The sequence below is a fragment of the Xiphophorus couchianus genome, chromosome 6 (genome assembly GCF_001444195.1).
Source record: "Xiphophorus couchianus chromosome 6, X_couchianus-1.0, whole genome shotgun sequence".
In the NCBI taxonomy this organism is placed as follows: Eukaryota; Metazoa; Chordata; class Actinopteri; order Cyprinodontiformes; family Poeciliidae; genus Xiphophorus; species Xiphophorus couchianus.
This window is the reverse complement of record NC_040233.1, coordinates 29,086,582-29,103,448: the sequence shown is the minus strand read 5'-3', so window position 1 is coordinate 29,103,448 and position 16,867 is coordinate 29,086,582. Positions and strand designations below refer to the sequence as shown.

The window sequence follows — 16,867 nt, the reverse complement described above, 5'->3', positions numbered from 1 at the left end:
TTTAACTAGTTCTCAATATCCATAAATTTTATGCATTTCTTTATCATTCTTAGCAGAAAATATCCCAGATTGAACAGTTTCTTTCAGGTGAATCTCAGTTTTCACTGCTGCTCCTGTTGACATAAACATGGTATCAGGACGTTTCATCCTGTGATGTTAGAGATGCACTGAAGTGCCTGAAAAAATATGTAAACCAATAATCCCCACAGACTGCAGAACTACCTCATATTAAGCTCAAATATTATTATACATTAAGAGATTGTAGCATTGAATCCGGACAGACATACAAGGCTGAACATATGGAGACAAATGAGGCTTGTCCATTTAAATCTCCCACATGTTCACTCAGAAGGTCTGGAGCTAAACTGACTCCAGTCAGACTTAAAAACCAGAATAAAAAAGATACTTTGTGAACACAGCCCAGGCATGTGATCAAAGTTAAAGTGGGGAAGGTTTCCAACCGCCAGAAGATGTTCTGTTTCTGTCCAGCAGGGGGCAGCAGAGGAGCAGCTCTGCTGAATCACTTCCTGTGATTCAGTGAAACTAAACAGACTGAAAGAGACTTGATGGGAGGAGCAGAGTCTGACTGGACAGTGGAGATATTCCTGCTTCTGCATTGAACTCTTTTAAAAATGAAAATAAAATAAAATAAAACGAGGATAAAATCAATAAAAAAAACATGTTTTATTCCATATATTTGAGTCTCTTTCTATGTTTTAAATGTAAAGGGAGGAGCAACACTGAGCCAACAGATGAAAACGGCATTTCTACAGAAATGAAAGTGAAAGTTTGTCAAAGTGATTCCTGAGTTGCTGTGGAGGAAAACGTCCCGTTTCCTTCTGAAGACAAATTTAGTTTATGTTTCTCTTCTGGTCCTGGTGAGTGCAGCAGAAAACTGCTTTACTGTCTTTCTACAAACAGCAAACAGGAAGTTTGAGCCTTTTCATCTGGACTCAGATCATCTGAAAGGAAGAGGAAAAACTTCAGGATCACAAAGAAACTAACATTTCACAACTTTACACTCATTGTTTCACCTGAAGTTTTCCCTGATCTGTCCTCAGATTCAGACATGTCTTCTGGCAGCAGCCGAAGGTCTGAGGATCAGTTTCTGTGCTCCATCTGTCTGGATGTGTTCACTGATCCAGTCAGCACACCATGTGGACACAACTTCTGCAAGACCTGCATCACTCAGGACTGGGACGGAAATGTTCCCTACAAATGTCCTCTGTGTAATGAACATTTCACCTGCAGACCTCAGCTCAGAGTCAACACCTTCATCAAAGAGATGGTTGATCAGTTCAGACGTGAAGCTCAGCAGGAAGCCAGCAGCAGCTCAGAGCAACAAGCTGCCAAGCCAGGAGAAGTTCCCTGTGACGTCTGCACTGGACCCAAACTGAAGGCCCTGAAGTCCTGCATGGTGTGTCTGACCTCCTACTGCCAGACTCACCTGGAGCCTCACCTGACCGCTCCACGTCTGAAGAAACATCAGCTGATGGAGCCGGTGGAGAACCTGGAGGACAGGATGTGTCTGCAGCACGATAAACCTCTGGAGCTGTTCTGTAGGAACGACCAGACATGCGTCTGCTTGGTCTGTCCTGTTTTAGACCACAAGAACCACGAGCTGGTTCCTCTGAGAGAAGAATCTGAAGGAAAGAAGGCAGAGCTGAGGAAGACGGAGGCTGAAGTTCAGGAGATGATCCAGGAGAGACGACTGAAGATCCAGGAGATCAGAGAGTCGGTGAAGATCAGTAAAGATGCTGCAGACAGAGAGAAAGCAGAAGGTGTTCAGGTCTTCACGGCTCTGATAGAGTCTGCTGAGAGAGGCCTGAAGGAGCTCCTCAAGGAGATCCAAGACAAACAGGAAACTACAGAGAAACAGGCTGAAGACTTCATCAGAGATCTGGAACAGGAGATCTCTGAGCTGAAGAAGAGGAGCTCTGAGGTCAAGCAGCTCTCACAGGATGAAGATCACCTCCACCTCCTCCAAAGATTCTCCTCCCTGAAAGATGCTCCACCCACCAAGACCTGGACAGAGGTCAGAGTTCATCCACCATTATATGAGGAGACTGTGGTGAGAGCTCTGGCTCTGTTTGAGCAGAATAAGGAGAAGATATTGGAGATGAAGAGGATCCAGCAGTTTGCAGTGGATGTGACTCTGGATCCTGATACGGCTCATCCTAACCTCATCCTGTCTGATGATGGAAAACAAGTGAAACATGGAGATGTGAAGAAGAAACTTTCAGACAATCCAGAGAGATTTTCTAAGTGTGTTAATGTTTTAGGACAGCAGAGTTTCTCTTCAGGCAGATTTTACTTGAGGTTCAAGTTAAAGGAAAAACTAAATGGACTTTAGGAGTGGTTAGAGAGTCTGTTGACAGGAAGGGAGACACCATTCTCAGGCCTCAGAACGGTTTCTGGGCTGTTGGGTTGAGAAATGGATATGAGTACTTAGCTTTTGTTGGATCTCTAATCCGTCTCCATCTCCATCCTGGTCCTCAGAAGGTGGGGGTGTTTGTGGATTATGAGGAGGGTCTGGTCTCCTTCTATGATGTAGATGCTGCAGCTCTGCTCTACTCCTTTACTGGCTGCTGCTTCAATGAGAAACTCTACCCATTCTTTAGTCCTTATCTGAATAATGGAGGTCGAAACTCTGCTCCTCTGATCATCTGTCCTGTTGATCAGTCTGATGATGAAGAAGATGATGATGGATGAAAATGTCTAATCTCAATGACTGCAGATGAAGTCACAGTTCAGTTCACTGCTGGATTATTTGCTGCAGTTTTTCTTCTTCTTTGTTTCTGATTGATCATAAAGTCAAATCAAAATGTTTTCATTTTATTTCATTGTTCTACTGATTGTTTCCTTTGTTTTATTAAGTTTCAACATGTAGATCAAATTAAAACTGATTATATTTCTAATAATGGGAACAAAACATTCAAAGTCTGTTTCTCCCAGTTTTGGTTCCTGTTGGTTTTATCTGAACTTTTAATAATAAGTGAAAACGTAACGTGACGGACGCTTGATGAATAAAAATGTAAAACTGTGGAATTGACTGTTGTATTTATTTTTCATGTTAAAGGTTTTAATATCTATCTTTAAAGTTTTATTACAGAAAGAATATGAATCCCACAAGTTTATAATAATTAAAATAGAGCAGAAACTAAAGATTAATATCCGGTGCCCATATTCTCAGTGTCCTGAAAATAAAAGTAGCTCCTTGTGAAAATCTAAGAATTTCTGGATTTCTTGTATTTTTCCCAGAATTTTTCTTGGTCAGATAAAAGTTACTCACAGAACATCTCAGGCCTTCAGAGCTGCTGATCTGACAAAACGTTAGAAATAATGACAACGAACTTTAATGAGCCAAAGACGAATGAGACCCCTAACCGTTTGTGGATGGAGGAAAGGCAGAAAGGAGAGATATTCTTTAAAACGACGGAGCTCTGCAAGCAGCAGGTTCTGCATCCTGATGCTGTGGAGCAGTTAGCTTCAGTTTCATCATCCTGACCCATTTCTGCCTCCAGGCTGGATGAGGCTGGATGAGGATGGATAAGGCTGGATGAGGATGGATGAGGCTGGATAAGGCTGGATGAGGCTGGATGAGGATGGATGACGATGGAAAAGGCTGGATGAGGATGGATGAGGCTGGATGAGGATGGATAAGGCTGGATGAGGCTGGATGACGATGGATGAGGCTGGATGAGGCTGGATGACGATGGAAAAGGCTGGATGAGGATGGATAAGGCTGGATGAGGATGGATAAGGCTGGATGAGGATGGATGAGGATGGATAAGGCTGGATGAGGATGGATGAGGCTGGATGAGGATGGATGAGGATGGATGAGGCTGGATGAGGATGGATAAGGCTGGATGAGGATGGATGACGATGGAAAAGGCTGGATGAGGATGGATGAGGCTGGATGAGGATGGATAAGGCTGGATAAGGCTGGATGAGGCTGGATGACGATGGAAAAGGCTGGATGAGGATGGATGAGGCTGGATGAGGATGGATAAGGCTGGATGAGGCTGGATGAGGATGGATGAGGCTGGATGAGGCTGGATGACGATGGAAAAGGCTGGATGAGGATGGATGAGGATGGATAAGGCTGGATGAGGATGGATAAGGCTGGATGAGGATGGATAAGGCTGGATGAGGATGGATGAGGCTGGATAAGGCTGGATGAGGATGGATGACGATGGAAAAGGCTGGATGAGGCTGGATGAGGATGGATAAGGCTGGATGAGGCTGGATGAGGATGGATGAGGCTGGATGACGATGGAAAAGGCTGGATGAGGATGGATAAGGCTGGATGAGGATGGATAAGGCTGGATGAGGATGGATAAGGCTGGATGAGGCTGGATGAGGATGGATGAGGATGGATAAGGCTGGATGAGGATGGATGAGGCTGGATGAGGATGGATGAGGATGGATGAGGCTGGATGAGGATGGATAAGGCTGGATGAGGATGGATGACGATGGAAAAGGCTGGATGAGGATGGATGAGGCTGGATGAGGATGGATAAGGCTGGATGAGGATGGATGACGATGGAAAAGGCTGGATGAGGATGGATGAGGCTGGATGAGGATGGATAAGGCTGGATGAGGCTGGATGACGATGGAAAAGGCTGGATGAGGATGGATAAGGCTGGATGAGGATGGATAAGGCTGGATGAGGCTGGATGAGGATGGATGAGGATGGATGAGGCTGGATGAGGATGGATAAGGCTGGATGAGGATGGATGAGGCTGGATGAGGATGGATGAGGATGGATAAGGCTGGATGAGGATGGATGAGGCTGGATGAGGATGGATGACGATGGAAAAGGCTGGATGAGGATGGATACGGCTGGATGAGGCTGGATGAGGATGGATAAGGCTGGATGAGGATGGATGAGGCTGGATGAGGATGGATAAGGCTGGATGAGGATGGATGAGGCTGGATGAGGATGGATGAGGATGGATAAGGCTGGATGAGGCTGGATGAGGATGGATGAGGCTGGATGAGGCTGGATGAGGCTGGATAAGGATGGATGAGGCTGGATGACGATGGAAAAGGCTGGATGAGGCTGGATGAGGATGGATGACGATGGAAAAGGCTGGATGAGGATGGATGAGGCTGGATGAGGATGGATAAGGCTGGATGAGGATGGATGAGGCTGGATGAGGATGGATGAGGCTGGATGATGATGGATGAGGCTGGATGAGGATGGATGAGGCTGGATGAGGATGGATAAGGCTGAATGAGGCTGGATAAGGCTGAATGAGGATGGATGAGGCTGGATGAGGCTGGATGAGGATGCGGTGCTGATTGGTCCAGGTGTTTCTGGCGGATCCTGGTGGTTCTACCAGCAGAACGTGAATCAGATCCTTTAGTGTCAGCAGAGAACCAAACAAACTCAAGCTAAGTGGTTAGTTGATGCATTAATCTTGGTGAAAGCCGCTGATCACCAGCTGCATCATCTCTCCCTTTATTTACAAATTATGTCCACTCTGAATTTTACTAATTAACATTTTTAGTAAAACCACGGAGGATTTCCCTCCATCGTTGGACTTGGCAGGTTTCCTGGGGGAAACTCAACTTTAGTAACTCAGTTTTTCAATATAAACTTTTCAAATATTTAAAGGTTTTATATATATGGATTTTTGAAACAGACTAAAGTTTCTGCAGTTACATCATTAAAATAACGTTTGTGCACAAACAAGATGTCTGTTGTTAAAACCTGCTTGGAGGAAGGAGACCGATGGCGGGAAAATAAACGTCAATCCACTGAACCAGACTGGACCGGACCGGACTGGACCGAACCAGACTGGACTGGACCGGACCAGACTGGACCGAACCAGACTGGACCGGACCAGACTGGACCGGTCCAGACTGGACCGGACCGCACCAAACTGGACCGGACCGCACCAAACTGGACTGAACCAGACTGGACCGGACCAGACTGAACCAGTCCAAGTCCAGCTGGACATGAGCAGAAACAGAAGCTGCTCCTGAACAAAGATGGACTCTGACAGGACAGAGATGCTTTCAGACAGTTTTATTCTCAACATGGGACAGCAGACAGGTGTGACCTTTGACCCTGGTCCTTCAGAGGTCTGTTCAGTAGATCAGCAACGGGACGAGAACAAGGAGGAATAAATTAAAACCCACAACAACTCGTCAGGTAAAAAACTAAATTCAGTCAGAAACATTAAATCAGGAAAAGAAAAAAATCAAAGCTTCAAACTTGACAACAAAAACTAGAAGCTTCAAAATAAAAACCATAAAAAAGTCGGTTAGAAAACGTTCAGATTGTGTTTTTGGTTCGTTTCTTTCTCACTGTGCTTCTGTGGCGCTGCAAACGAACCTCCAAACACACACACACACCCCCACACACACCCACACACACACACACTCTCTCTGTACAACAATCAGCTTAGCCTTCAGTATTTACACCAGAAATCGGTTCTGTCTCTTTAAACGTCCACAGCGTGTCACAGAGAGGTGGGCGGAGTCAATCGCATGCTCCGCCTCTGGATCCGCGTGGGCCAATCAGCAGCTGCTGTTCTTGAACTCTCCGTTCTCAGTGATGGACAGCTTGGTGGGGTTGCTCGGCGACAGGCCGTTGCGGACGCTGGGCGCGCTGTAACGCTCCTTCACCTGCGTCAGCGCCGCCATCAGCCGAGAGTTCGCCGCGTCCAGGGAGTCGATCCGCTTCTCCTGATTGGACAGAGACAGGAAGGGGAGGGGCTAGAAGTCAGACTCACACTGGTGACTTTCAGAATAAAGGTTTGTGGGGGGCTGATAATAAATGCTATCGGGTTAAAACCACCCAGTCCGTCTCAGAGAGGAAAGAACCAAGCTAAGACTCAACAGGTTCCGTTTCCACCAGGTTTTAAAGGATAATGCTTTAAATGTTTTGTCAACTTAAAACTTTAACTCAGAACCTTTTAAACCCTCAGTAACGATAACTGGAGGACCAACGCAGTGGTTCTGACCCGACAGCAGCTTGAAGGCAGCAGCCAAATAAAACTAGAAGCTGAAACATGACATGAAGGTTTCCTCCACGCTGCCGCCGCCTCGCCGCGACCTGAGGAGGAGAAGCTCTGGTGGGTCAGGGGTCAAGGGTCAGGGGGTCAGCAGCCAAACCGAAAACAAACACAAGCCAACACGCCTGCATCACGGAGAACCTGCTGCAAACACAGGATGGAAAACAGGAAGGTTCTAGAGCCAGGAACAGAAAAGAACCACTTCACTGATAGACGGTTCTGATAGAAGGTTCTGATACAAAGTTCTGATAGACGGTTCTGATAGACGGTTCTGATAGAAGGTTCTGATAGACGGTTCTGATAGAAGGTTCTGATAGAAGGTTCTGATAGACGGTTCTGATAGAAGGTTCTGATACAAGGTTCTGATAGACGGTTCTGATAGAAGGTTCTGATACAAGGTTCTGATAGACGGTTCTGATAGAAGGTTCTGATAGACGGTTCTGATAGACGGTTCTGATACAAGGTTCTGATAGACGGTTCTGATAGACGGTTCTGATAGAAGGTTCTGATAGAAGGTTCTGATAGACGGTTCTGATAGAAGGTTCTGATAGACGGTTCTGATAGAAGGTTCTGATACAAGGTTCTGATAGACGGTTCTGATAGACGGTTCTGATAGACGGTTCTGATACAAGGTTCTGATACAAGGTTCTGATACAAGGTTCTGATAGAAGGTTCTGATAGACGGTTCTGATACAAGGTTCTGATAGACGGTTCTGATACAAGGTTCTGATAGACGGTTCTGATAGAAGGTTCTGATAGACGGTTCTGATAGACGGTTCTGATACAAGGTTCTGATAGACGGTTCTGATAGAAGGTTCTGATACAAGGTTCTGATAGACGGTTCTGATACAAGGTTCTGATACAAGGTTCTGATACAAGGTTCTGATAGAAGGTTCTGATAGACGGTTCTGATAGACGGTTCTGATAGACGGTTCTGATACAAGGTTCTGATAGAAGGTTCTGATAGACGGTTCTGATAGACGGTTCTGATAGACGGTTCTGATACAAGGTTCTGATAGACGGTTCTGATAGACGGTTCTGATAGAAGGTTCTGATAGAAGGTTCTGATAGACGGTTCTGATAGAAGGTTCTGATACAAGGTTCTGATAGACGGTTCTGATAGAAGTTTCTGATACAAGGTTCTGATAGACGGTTCTGATACAAGGTTCTGATAGACGGTTCTGATAGACGGTTCTGATAGACGGTTCTGATAGACGGTTCTGATAGAAGGTTCTGATAGACGGTTCTGATAGAAGGTTCTGATAGACGGTTCTGATAGACGGTTCTGATAGACGGTTCTGATAGACGGTTCTGATACAAGGTTCTGATAGACGGTTCTGATAGAAGGTTCTGATAGAAGGTTCTGATAGACGGTTCTGATACAAGGTTCTGATACAAGGTTCTGATACAAGGTTCTGATAGAAGGTTCTGATAGACGGTTCTGATAGACGGTTCTGATACAAGGTTCTGATAGAAGGTTCTGATAGACGGTTCTGATAGACGGTTCTGATACAAGGTTCTGATACAAGGTTCTGATAGACGGTTCTGATAGACGGTTCTGATAGACGGTTCTGATACAAGGTTCTGATAGACGGTTCTGATAGACGGTTCTGATACAAGGTTCTGATAGAAGTTTCTGATACAAGGTTCTGATAGACGGTTCTGATAGACGGTTCTGATAGAAGGTTCTGATACAAGGTTCTGATAGACGGTTCTGATACAAGGTTCTGATAGAAGGTTCTGATACAAGGTTCTGATAGACGGTTCTGATAGACGGTTCTGATAGAAGTTTCTGATACAAGGTTCTGATAGACGGTTCTGATACAAGGTTCTGATAGACGGTTCTGATAGAAGGTTCTGATACAAGGTTCTGATAGACGGTTCTGATAGACGGTTCTGATAGACGGTTCTGATAGAAGGTTCTGATACAAGGTTCTGATAGACGGTTCTGATAGAAGGTTCTGATAGAAGGTTCTGATAGACGGTTCTGATAGAAGGTTCTGATAGACGGTTCTGATAGACGGTTCTGATAGAAGGTTCTGATAGACGGTTCTGATAGAAGGTTCTGATAGACGGTTCTGATAGACGGTTCTGATAGACGGTTCTGATACAAGGTTCTGATAGACGGTTCTGATAGACGGTTCTGATAGACGGTTCTGATACAAGGTTCTGATAGAAGGTTCTGATAGACGGTTCTGATAGACGGTTCTGATGGACGGTCCTGATGGACGGTCCTGATGGACGGTTCTGATGGACGGTTCTGATAGACGGTTCTGATAGAAGGTTCTGATACAAGGTTCTGATAGACGGTTCTGATAGACGGTTCTGATAGAAGGTTCTGATAGACGGTTCTGATAGACGGTTCTGATGGACGGACCTGATGGACGGTCCTGATGGACGGTTCTGATAGAAGGTTCTGATAGACGGTTCTGATAGACGGTTCTGATGGACGGTCCTGATGGACGGTCCTGATGGACGGTTCTGATAGAAGGTTCTGATAGACGGTTCTGATGGACGGTTCTGATAGAAGGTTCTGATAGAAGGTTCTGATAGACGGTTCTGATAGACGGTTCTGATAGAAGGTTCTGATAGACGGTTCTGATAGACGGTTCTGATAGAAGGTTCTGATAGACGGTTCTGATAGACGGTTCTGATGGACGGTTCTGATGGACGGTTCTGATAGACGGTTCTGATAGAAGGTTCTGATAGACGGTTCTGATGGACGGTTCTGATGGACGGTTCTGATAGAAGGTTCTGATAGACGGTTCTGATAGACGGTTCTGATACAAGGTTCTGATAGACGGTTCTGATAGACGGTTCTGATACAAGGTTCTGATGGACGGTTCTGATGGACGGTTCTGATAGACGGTTCTGATACAAGGTTCTGATAGAAGGTTCTGATAGACGGTTCTGATGGACGGTTCTGATAGAAGGTTCTGATAGACGGTTCTGATGGACGGTTCTGATAGAAGGTTCTGATAGACGGTTCTGATAGACGGTTCTGATAGAAGGTTCTGATAGACGGTTCTGATAGACGGTTCTGATAGACGGTTCTGATAGAAGGTTCTGATAGACGGTTCTGATAGACGGTTCTGATAGAAGGTTCTGATGGACGGTTCTGATGGACGGTTCTGATAGACGGTTCTGATAGACGGTTCTGATAGACGGTTCTGATGGACGGTTCTGATAGACGGTTCTGATGGACGGTTCTGATGGACGGTTCTGATGGAAGGTTCTGATAGACGGTTCTGATACAAGGTTCTGATAGAAGGTTCTGATAGAAGGTTCTGATGGACGGTTCTGATAGAAGGTTCTGATAGAAGGTTCTGATAGACGGTTCTGATAGACGGTTCTGATAGAAGGTTCTGATAGACGGTTCTGATAGACGGTTCTGATACAAGGTTCTGATAGAAGGTTCTGATAGAAGGTTCTGATGGACGGTTCTGATAGACGGTTCTGATACAAGGTTCTGATAGAAGGTTCTGATAGACGGTTCTGATAGACGGTTCTGATGGACGGTTCTGATAGAAGGTTCTGATGGACGGTTCTGATAGACGGTTCTGATGGACGGTTCTGATAGAAGGTTCTGATGGACGGTTCTGATAGACGGTTCTGATGGACGGTTCTGATAGAAGGTTCTGATAGACGGTTCTGATAGACGGTTCTGATAGAAGGTTCTGATAGACGGTTCTGATGGACGGTTCTGATAGACGGTTCTGATAGAAGGTTCTGATGGACGGTTCTGATAGACGGTTCTGATAGAAGGTTCTGATAGACGGTTCTGATAGACGGTTCTGATACAAGGTTCTGATAGACGGTTCTGATACAAGGTTCTGATAGACGGTTCTGATAGACGGTTCTGATGGACGGTTCTGATAGACGGTTCTGATAGACGGTTCTGATACAAGGTTCTGATAGACGGTTCTGATGGACGGTTCTGATACAAGGTTCTGATAGACGGTTCTGATAGACGGTTCTGATAGAAGGTTCTGATAGACGGTTCTGATAGAAGGTTCTGATGGACGGTTCTGATAGACGGTTCTGATAGACGGTTCTGATGGACGGTTCTGATGGACGGTTCTGATAGACGGTTCTGATACAAGGTTCTGATAGAAGGTTCTGATAGACGGTTCTGATAGACGGTTCTGATGGACGGTTCTGATAGACGGTTCTGATGGACGGTTCTGATGGACGGTTCTGATAGACGGTTCTGATAGACGGTTCTGATACAAGGTTCTGATAGACGGTTCTGATAGACGGTTCTGATAGACGGTTCTGATGGACGGTTCTGATGGACGGTTCTGATAGACGGTTCTGATAGAAGGTTCTGATAGACGGTTCTGATACAAGGTTCTGATAGACGGTTCTGATAGACGGTTCTGATAGACGGTTCTGATGGACGGTTCTGATAGACGGTTCTGATGGACGGTTCTGATAGACGGTTCTGATAGACGGTTCTGATACAAGGTTCTGATAGAAGGTTCTGATAGACGGTTCTGATAGACGGTTCTGATGGACGGTTCTGATGGACGGTTCTGATGGAAGGTTCTGATAGAAGGTTCTGATAGACGGTTCTGATAGACGGTTCTGATACAAGGTTCTGATACAAGGTTCTGATGGACGGTTCTGATAGACGGTTCTGATGGACGGTTCTGATGGACGGTTCTGATAGACGGTTCTGATGGACGGTTCTGATGGACGGTTCTGATAGACGGTTCTGATGGACGGTTCTGATGGACGGTTCTGATGGACGGTTCTGATAGACGGTTCTGATACAAGGTTCTGATAGAAGGTTCTGATAGACGGTTCTGATAGACGGTTCTGATAGACGGTTCTGATGGACGGTTCTGATGGACGGTTCTGATAGACGGTTCTGATAGACGGTTCTGATGGACGGTTCTGATAGACGGTTCTGATAGACGGTTCTGATACAAGGTTCTGATAGAAGGTTCTGATAGACGGTTCTGATGGACGGTTCTGATAGAAGGTTCTGATGGACGGTTCTGATAGAAGGTTCTGATAGAAGGTTCTGATAGACGGTTCTGATGGACGGTTCTGATGGACGGTTCTGATAGACGGTTCTGATGGACGGTTCTGATGGACGGTTCTGATAGACGGTTCTGATGGACGGTTCTGATGGACGGTTCTGATGGACGGTTCTGATGGACGGTTCTGATAAGAGCCCAGGCTGAAACATTAAAGGGTTTTAACAGAAGGTGAATTAAACTAAACTGGATAATAATTGATGACAGTTTGACGTTAAACTGACTTTAAATATGTTTGTAATAAAGAATAAAGAAGAATTTCAGTTCTGGCCAAATCAAGATATTATCTGAACAGGAAGCCACAATATCAGTCATTGATTCAGACAAATCTAAGTTATGTGCAATATGAATAAATCGACATTAGTTGGAGCCTATTAAGAATTAGATAAATTAATTTTTTGCTAAATTATTAAGGTTCTGTGAATAATGATGTGTTGTTTGTTCCTCTGGTTCAGCTGATCGTTTGCTGAAAGAGTGAAAGTTTTTCATTTTTTGTATGAAATCAACCTGGAGAGTATTTCTGTTATTTATAAATAAGATAATAGATAAAACTCTTTTTGAAAGCAGAAAACTGATTTTTATTTTGAGTCAAAAACCTTCAGAGAAAAAAACTCAACATTTTGGATCTTTGGACGTTTTTAGGATGAGAAAAACAAGCAGAATAATCTCATCACCGACGGAAACGAGAAGTCAGAGTCAAACATGATGAGAGGTTTCTGACACACAAATCCTTTATAATTTATTAAAACTGCAGCGAATATGAAATATCAAACTGTCCTATTTATGTATAAGATCTGTTATAATCTGTTAATCTGTTCCATGAACATCTACAGGGGAACTAAAGAGGAAACTGAGCTTCAAAATACAAATAATCTGAACTATGAGATGATTTTATGGAGTCAAACAACGAAACTGAATATGGAACTAAATCAATGTCCAAACATCAAAAATAAATACGAAGCTCATACTTGGTACAGGAAACATCAGAGACAGGGTGTTATGTAACAATCATCTTTATTATTATTATTGTTGTTATTATTATTATTATTGTTATTATTATTGTTATTATTGTTATTATTATTGTTGTTATTATTATTATTGTTATTATTGTTATTATTATTGTTATTATTATTATTGTTATTATTGTTATTATTGTTGTTATTATTATTATTGTTATTATTATTGTTATTATTATTATTGTTATTATTACTATTATTGTTGTTGTTATTACTATTATTATTGTTGTTATTATTATTATTGTTATTATTACTATTATTATTGTTGTTATTACTATTATTATTGTTGTTATTATTGTTATTATTATTGTTATTATTATTGTTATTGTTATTATTATTATTATTGTTATTATTATTATTGTTATTATTATTGTTGTTATTATTATTGTTATTATTGTTATTATTATTATTATCATCTGAACTTTTTCTTGTCATGACAGTTTGTAACCATCTTGTCTCTGTAATATAATTTATAATGTTTTATGTAATAACATGGTTTTATTTGCCATGTTTGATGATTGTTGAGTCATCAGGTGATTTATGTCATTAAATTGAGAAAATGGTTAAAAGGATGAAATAAACTTATTCCTACTGAAAATAATATAAAAAAAGAAAAACTTTTGTACTTGGTTATGAATGAACATGTTTCCTCTGGTGGCTTGTTCTCTTGTGTTTAAACCTGTTTGAAATGAATGAATGAATGAATGAATGAATAAATGAATGAATAAATAAACGAATGAATGAATGAATGAATGAATGAATGACTAAACGAATGAATGAATAAATGAATAAATGAATAAACGAATGAATAAACGAATGAATGAATAAATGAATGAATGAATAAATGAATGAATGAATAAATGAATGAATAAATGAATGAATAAACGAATGAATGAATGAATGAATGAATGAATAAACGAATGAATGAATGAATGAATGAATAAACGAATGAATGAATAAATGAATGAATGAATAAACGAATGAATGAATGAATAAACGAATGAATGAATAAATGAATGAATGAATAAACGAATGAATGAATAAACGAATGAATGAATGAATGAATGAATGAATAAACGAATGAATGAATAAATGAATGAATGAATAAATAAATGAATGAATAAATGAATAAATAAACGAATGAATGAATAAATGAATGAATGAATAAACGAATGAATGAATAAATGAATGAATGAATAAACGAATGAATGAATAAACGAATGAATGAATAAATGAATGAATGAATAAATAAATGAATGAATAAATGAATGAATGAATAAATGAATGAATAAATGAATGAATGAATAAATGAATGAATAAACGAATGAATGAATGAATAAACGAATGAATGAATAAATGAATGAATGAATAAACGAATGAATGAATAAATGAATGAATAAACGAATGAATGAATAAACGAATGAATGAATAAATGAATGAATAAACGAATGAATGAATAAACGAATGAATGAATAAATGAATGAATGAATAAATAAATGAATGAATAAATGAATAAATAAACGAATGAATGAATAAATGAATGAATGAATAAACGAATGAATGAATAAATGAATGAATAAACGAATGAATGAATAAACGAATGAATGAATAAATGAATGAATGAATAAATAAATGAATGAATAAATGAATAAATAAACGAATGAATGAATAAATGAATGAATGAATGAATGAATGAATGAAAGTCATCTGAAGGTTTGTTGCTGAACTTCAGAGGCTTTAAATAATTAAATATATTACTTAATGTGAGATTTTTCTACAGGAAACTGTAACTATTAATTATCATATTTTTGATGACCCAACAGATTTCATCTTCCTGGTTGCCATGGTGATTCCCTCCTTTTCTGAATCCCACAGCATGACTGAGAAACTATCAGCTCGATTCTCCAAGTTGTGTTTTTCTGTCTGCAGTGAGACTGGAGGAGATCCGACAGAACCTGATGGACCAAAACCGGACCAAAGTTCTGCAGGTCCGGGTTCCTCCGACTCTGGAGGACTCTGGTTAAATCTGGTTCACATTTACTGGAAACACCAGAAGAAGAAGAAACAACCAATCAATGAGCTTCAGTCATTTAGAGAGAATTAACCAGAAACATTTTAAATCTCATTAATTAGTTAAAATCATGAGGTCAAAGTCAGTTTGTTCTGCAGCTGCTGCTCCGGAGTGACGCTCAGGTTTACTGGTTTATTCCCAGAGTTCCCAGCAGGAAAACCAGCAACAGTCAGTGTTCTGACTGGGAAAGTCACAGTTCAGCCTGCGACCATCACTCAGTCACCTGAACTCATAAATAAGAGAAATACCAGGTCACAGGCAGAAATGGGCCTGTAACCAGGTCTGGTGACAGACCAGTAACAGACCAGTTAAACACCAGTTACAGAACATGAATCCCAGCATGAGCCTCCTCTGAGCTCTCTGATTGGCTGGCTGCGCTCTGGAGGCGTGTTGGCGTTAAGTTGTGAACGTGTGAAATCAAAACCAGTAAAAACAGAAACGGCGTGGCGGAGGTGCAGGTGGAGGTGGAGGGGGCGGAGCTACAGTTACTTGCCTGGTTGGTTTATTTCACTTCCGTTACTGACCTGAAATCAGTGAAAAGACGTGAGAAGAAACCTAAACGCCACCTGCTGGTCATGTGATGCAGCAGCTGCTTCATGACCTGACTGGCTTCAGCACCTGGTGATGATGATGATGATGATGATGGTGATGATGGTGTTTCTGTACCTGAGCGTCGATGATCTTCTGCTTGGCTTCGATCACCGCCTGCATCTCTGCGTGGTCCCTCTTCAGCTCCTCCTCCACCGCCATCAGCCTGCAGGAACGCATCATGACGCTGCGCACTGCTTCTCATCCAGGTGTGCTGCTCAGGTGAGGCTTTACCTGCAGATGATGCTCTTCATCTGGGAGTCCTTCTCCTCCTGCTGCCTCCGCAGACGCTCCTCGCTGTCCTCCAGGCGGTTCTTATATTCCAGCAGGAGCTTCTGCATCTGCTGCTCCTGAGCCAGCAGCCGCCGCTCGTACTCCTCCAGACGGCGACCCGACACGCGCAGACGCTCCTTCAGCCGGGAGATCTCCAGCTCGTACTGCAGACCAGTTACAGACCAGTTACAGACCAGTTACACACTAGTCACAGACCAGTATCAGACCAGTTACCTTCTCCGTGTTCCGGCCTTCCTCCCTGCTCCGCTCTCCTCCCTCCTCCTCCTCATACTGGCCGTTGTTCAGGACCCACGCCGCCGTTCTCTCCACCGGAGACATGGCCGCCGCCTCCACTGGCGCTCCCACCTGGATACAGACGGTGACATCATCACAGGCTGTGGAGGTTCCTCCCTCGTTTCCCCAGTGTTATTTATTTCAATGTTTTCATACAATCCATTTATAATTTCACTCTTTTTGTGTTTATTGCATGAGGTTGTTTACTATTATGGGTGCACACATTTAGTAAACTCCTTTTGTTTCTTTGAATCATGAACTATTTTGTTTTGCTGAGTTTGAAGGACTGGTTGAAAGGCAAACCAGGAAGTGGAACAAACCATCAGGCTGCTGGAAACAGGACTTGATGTTAAAGGACCTGCCTCTCTATTAATATCATAAGTCCTTAAACAATTTTGGTGTTAGGTTGTTTTGTTTTTATAGTTGTTTTGTAGTCAAAATGTGTTGGTCTGAATTACTTATTTATGTTTATGCATTGTCTGTCTTTGCCTCATCTCCTTTGTGTATAAATTCATGTGTTCATCGCGAGGTCAGTTTTTGGTTTGTTGTCCT

The 16,867-nt window shown here is 42.4% G+C and overlaps 1 protein-coding gene and 1 pseudogene across 11 annotated transcripts in view; one reads left to right on the top strand and one right to left on the bottom strand.

Annotated features, from left to right (window-relative positions):
* The first annotated feature begins 605 nt into the window (after positions 1–605).
* Positions 606–3,045, top strand: LOC114145975 (E3 ubiquitin-protein ligase TRIM21-like; annotated as a pseudogene).
* A 2,975-nt stretch (positions 3,046–6,020) lies between these two features.
* rasal2 (RAS protein activator like 2) overlaps positions 6,021–16,867 on the bottom strand; it is a 51,571-nt gene continuing 40,724 nt past the window's right edge. For 10 of the 11 annotated variants that reach the window (XM_028019689.1, XM_028019684.1, XM_028019681.1 and 7 more), the window contains 4 exons: positions 16,256–16,387; positions 15,983–16,185; positions 15,827–15,914; positions 6,021–6,699 (listed from right to left, as the gene is read on the bottom strand). In XM_028019689.1, coding sequence (XP_027875490.1) covers positions 6,532–6,699; positions 15,827–15,914; positions 15,983–16,185; positions 16,256–16,387 — 591 coding nt within the window. In that variant the 3' untranslated portion in view covers positions 6,021–6,531. Of the gene's footprint in view, positions 6,700–15,653; positions 15,685–15,826; positions 15,915–15,982; positions 16,186–16,255; positions 16,388–16,867 lie in introns of all 11 variants that reach the window. The other variant, XM_028019682.1, reaches the window with a different exon arrangement.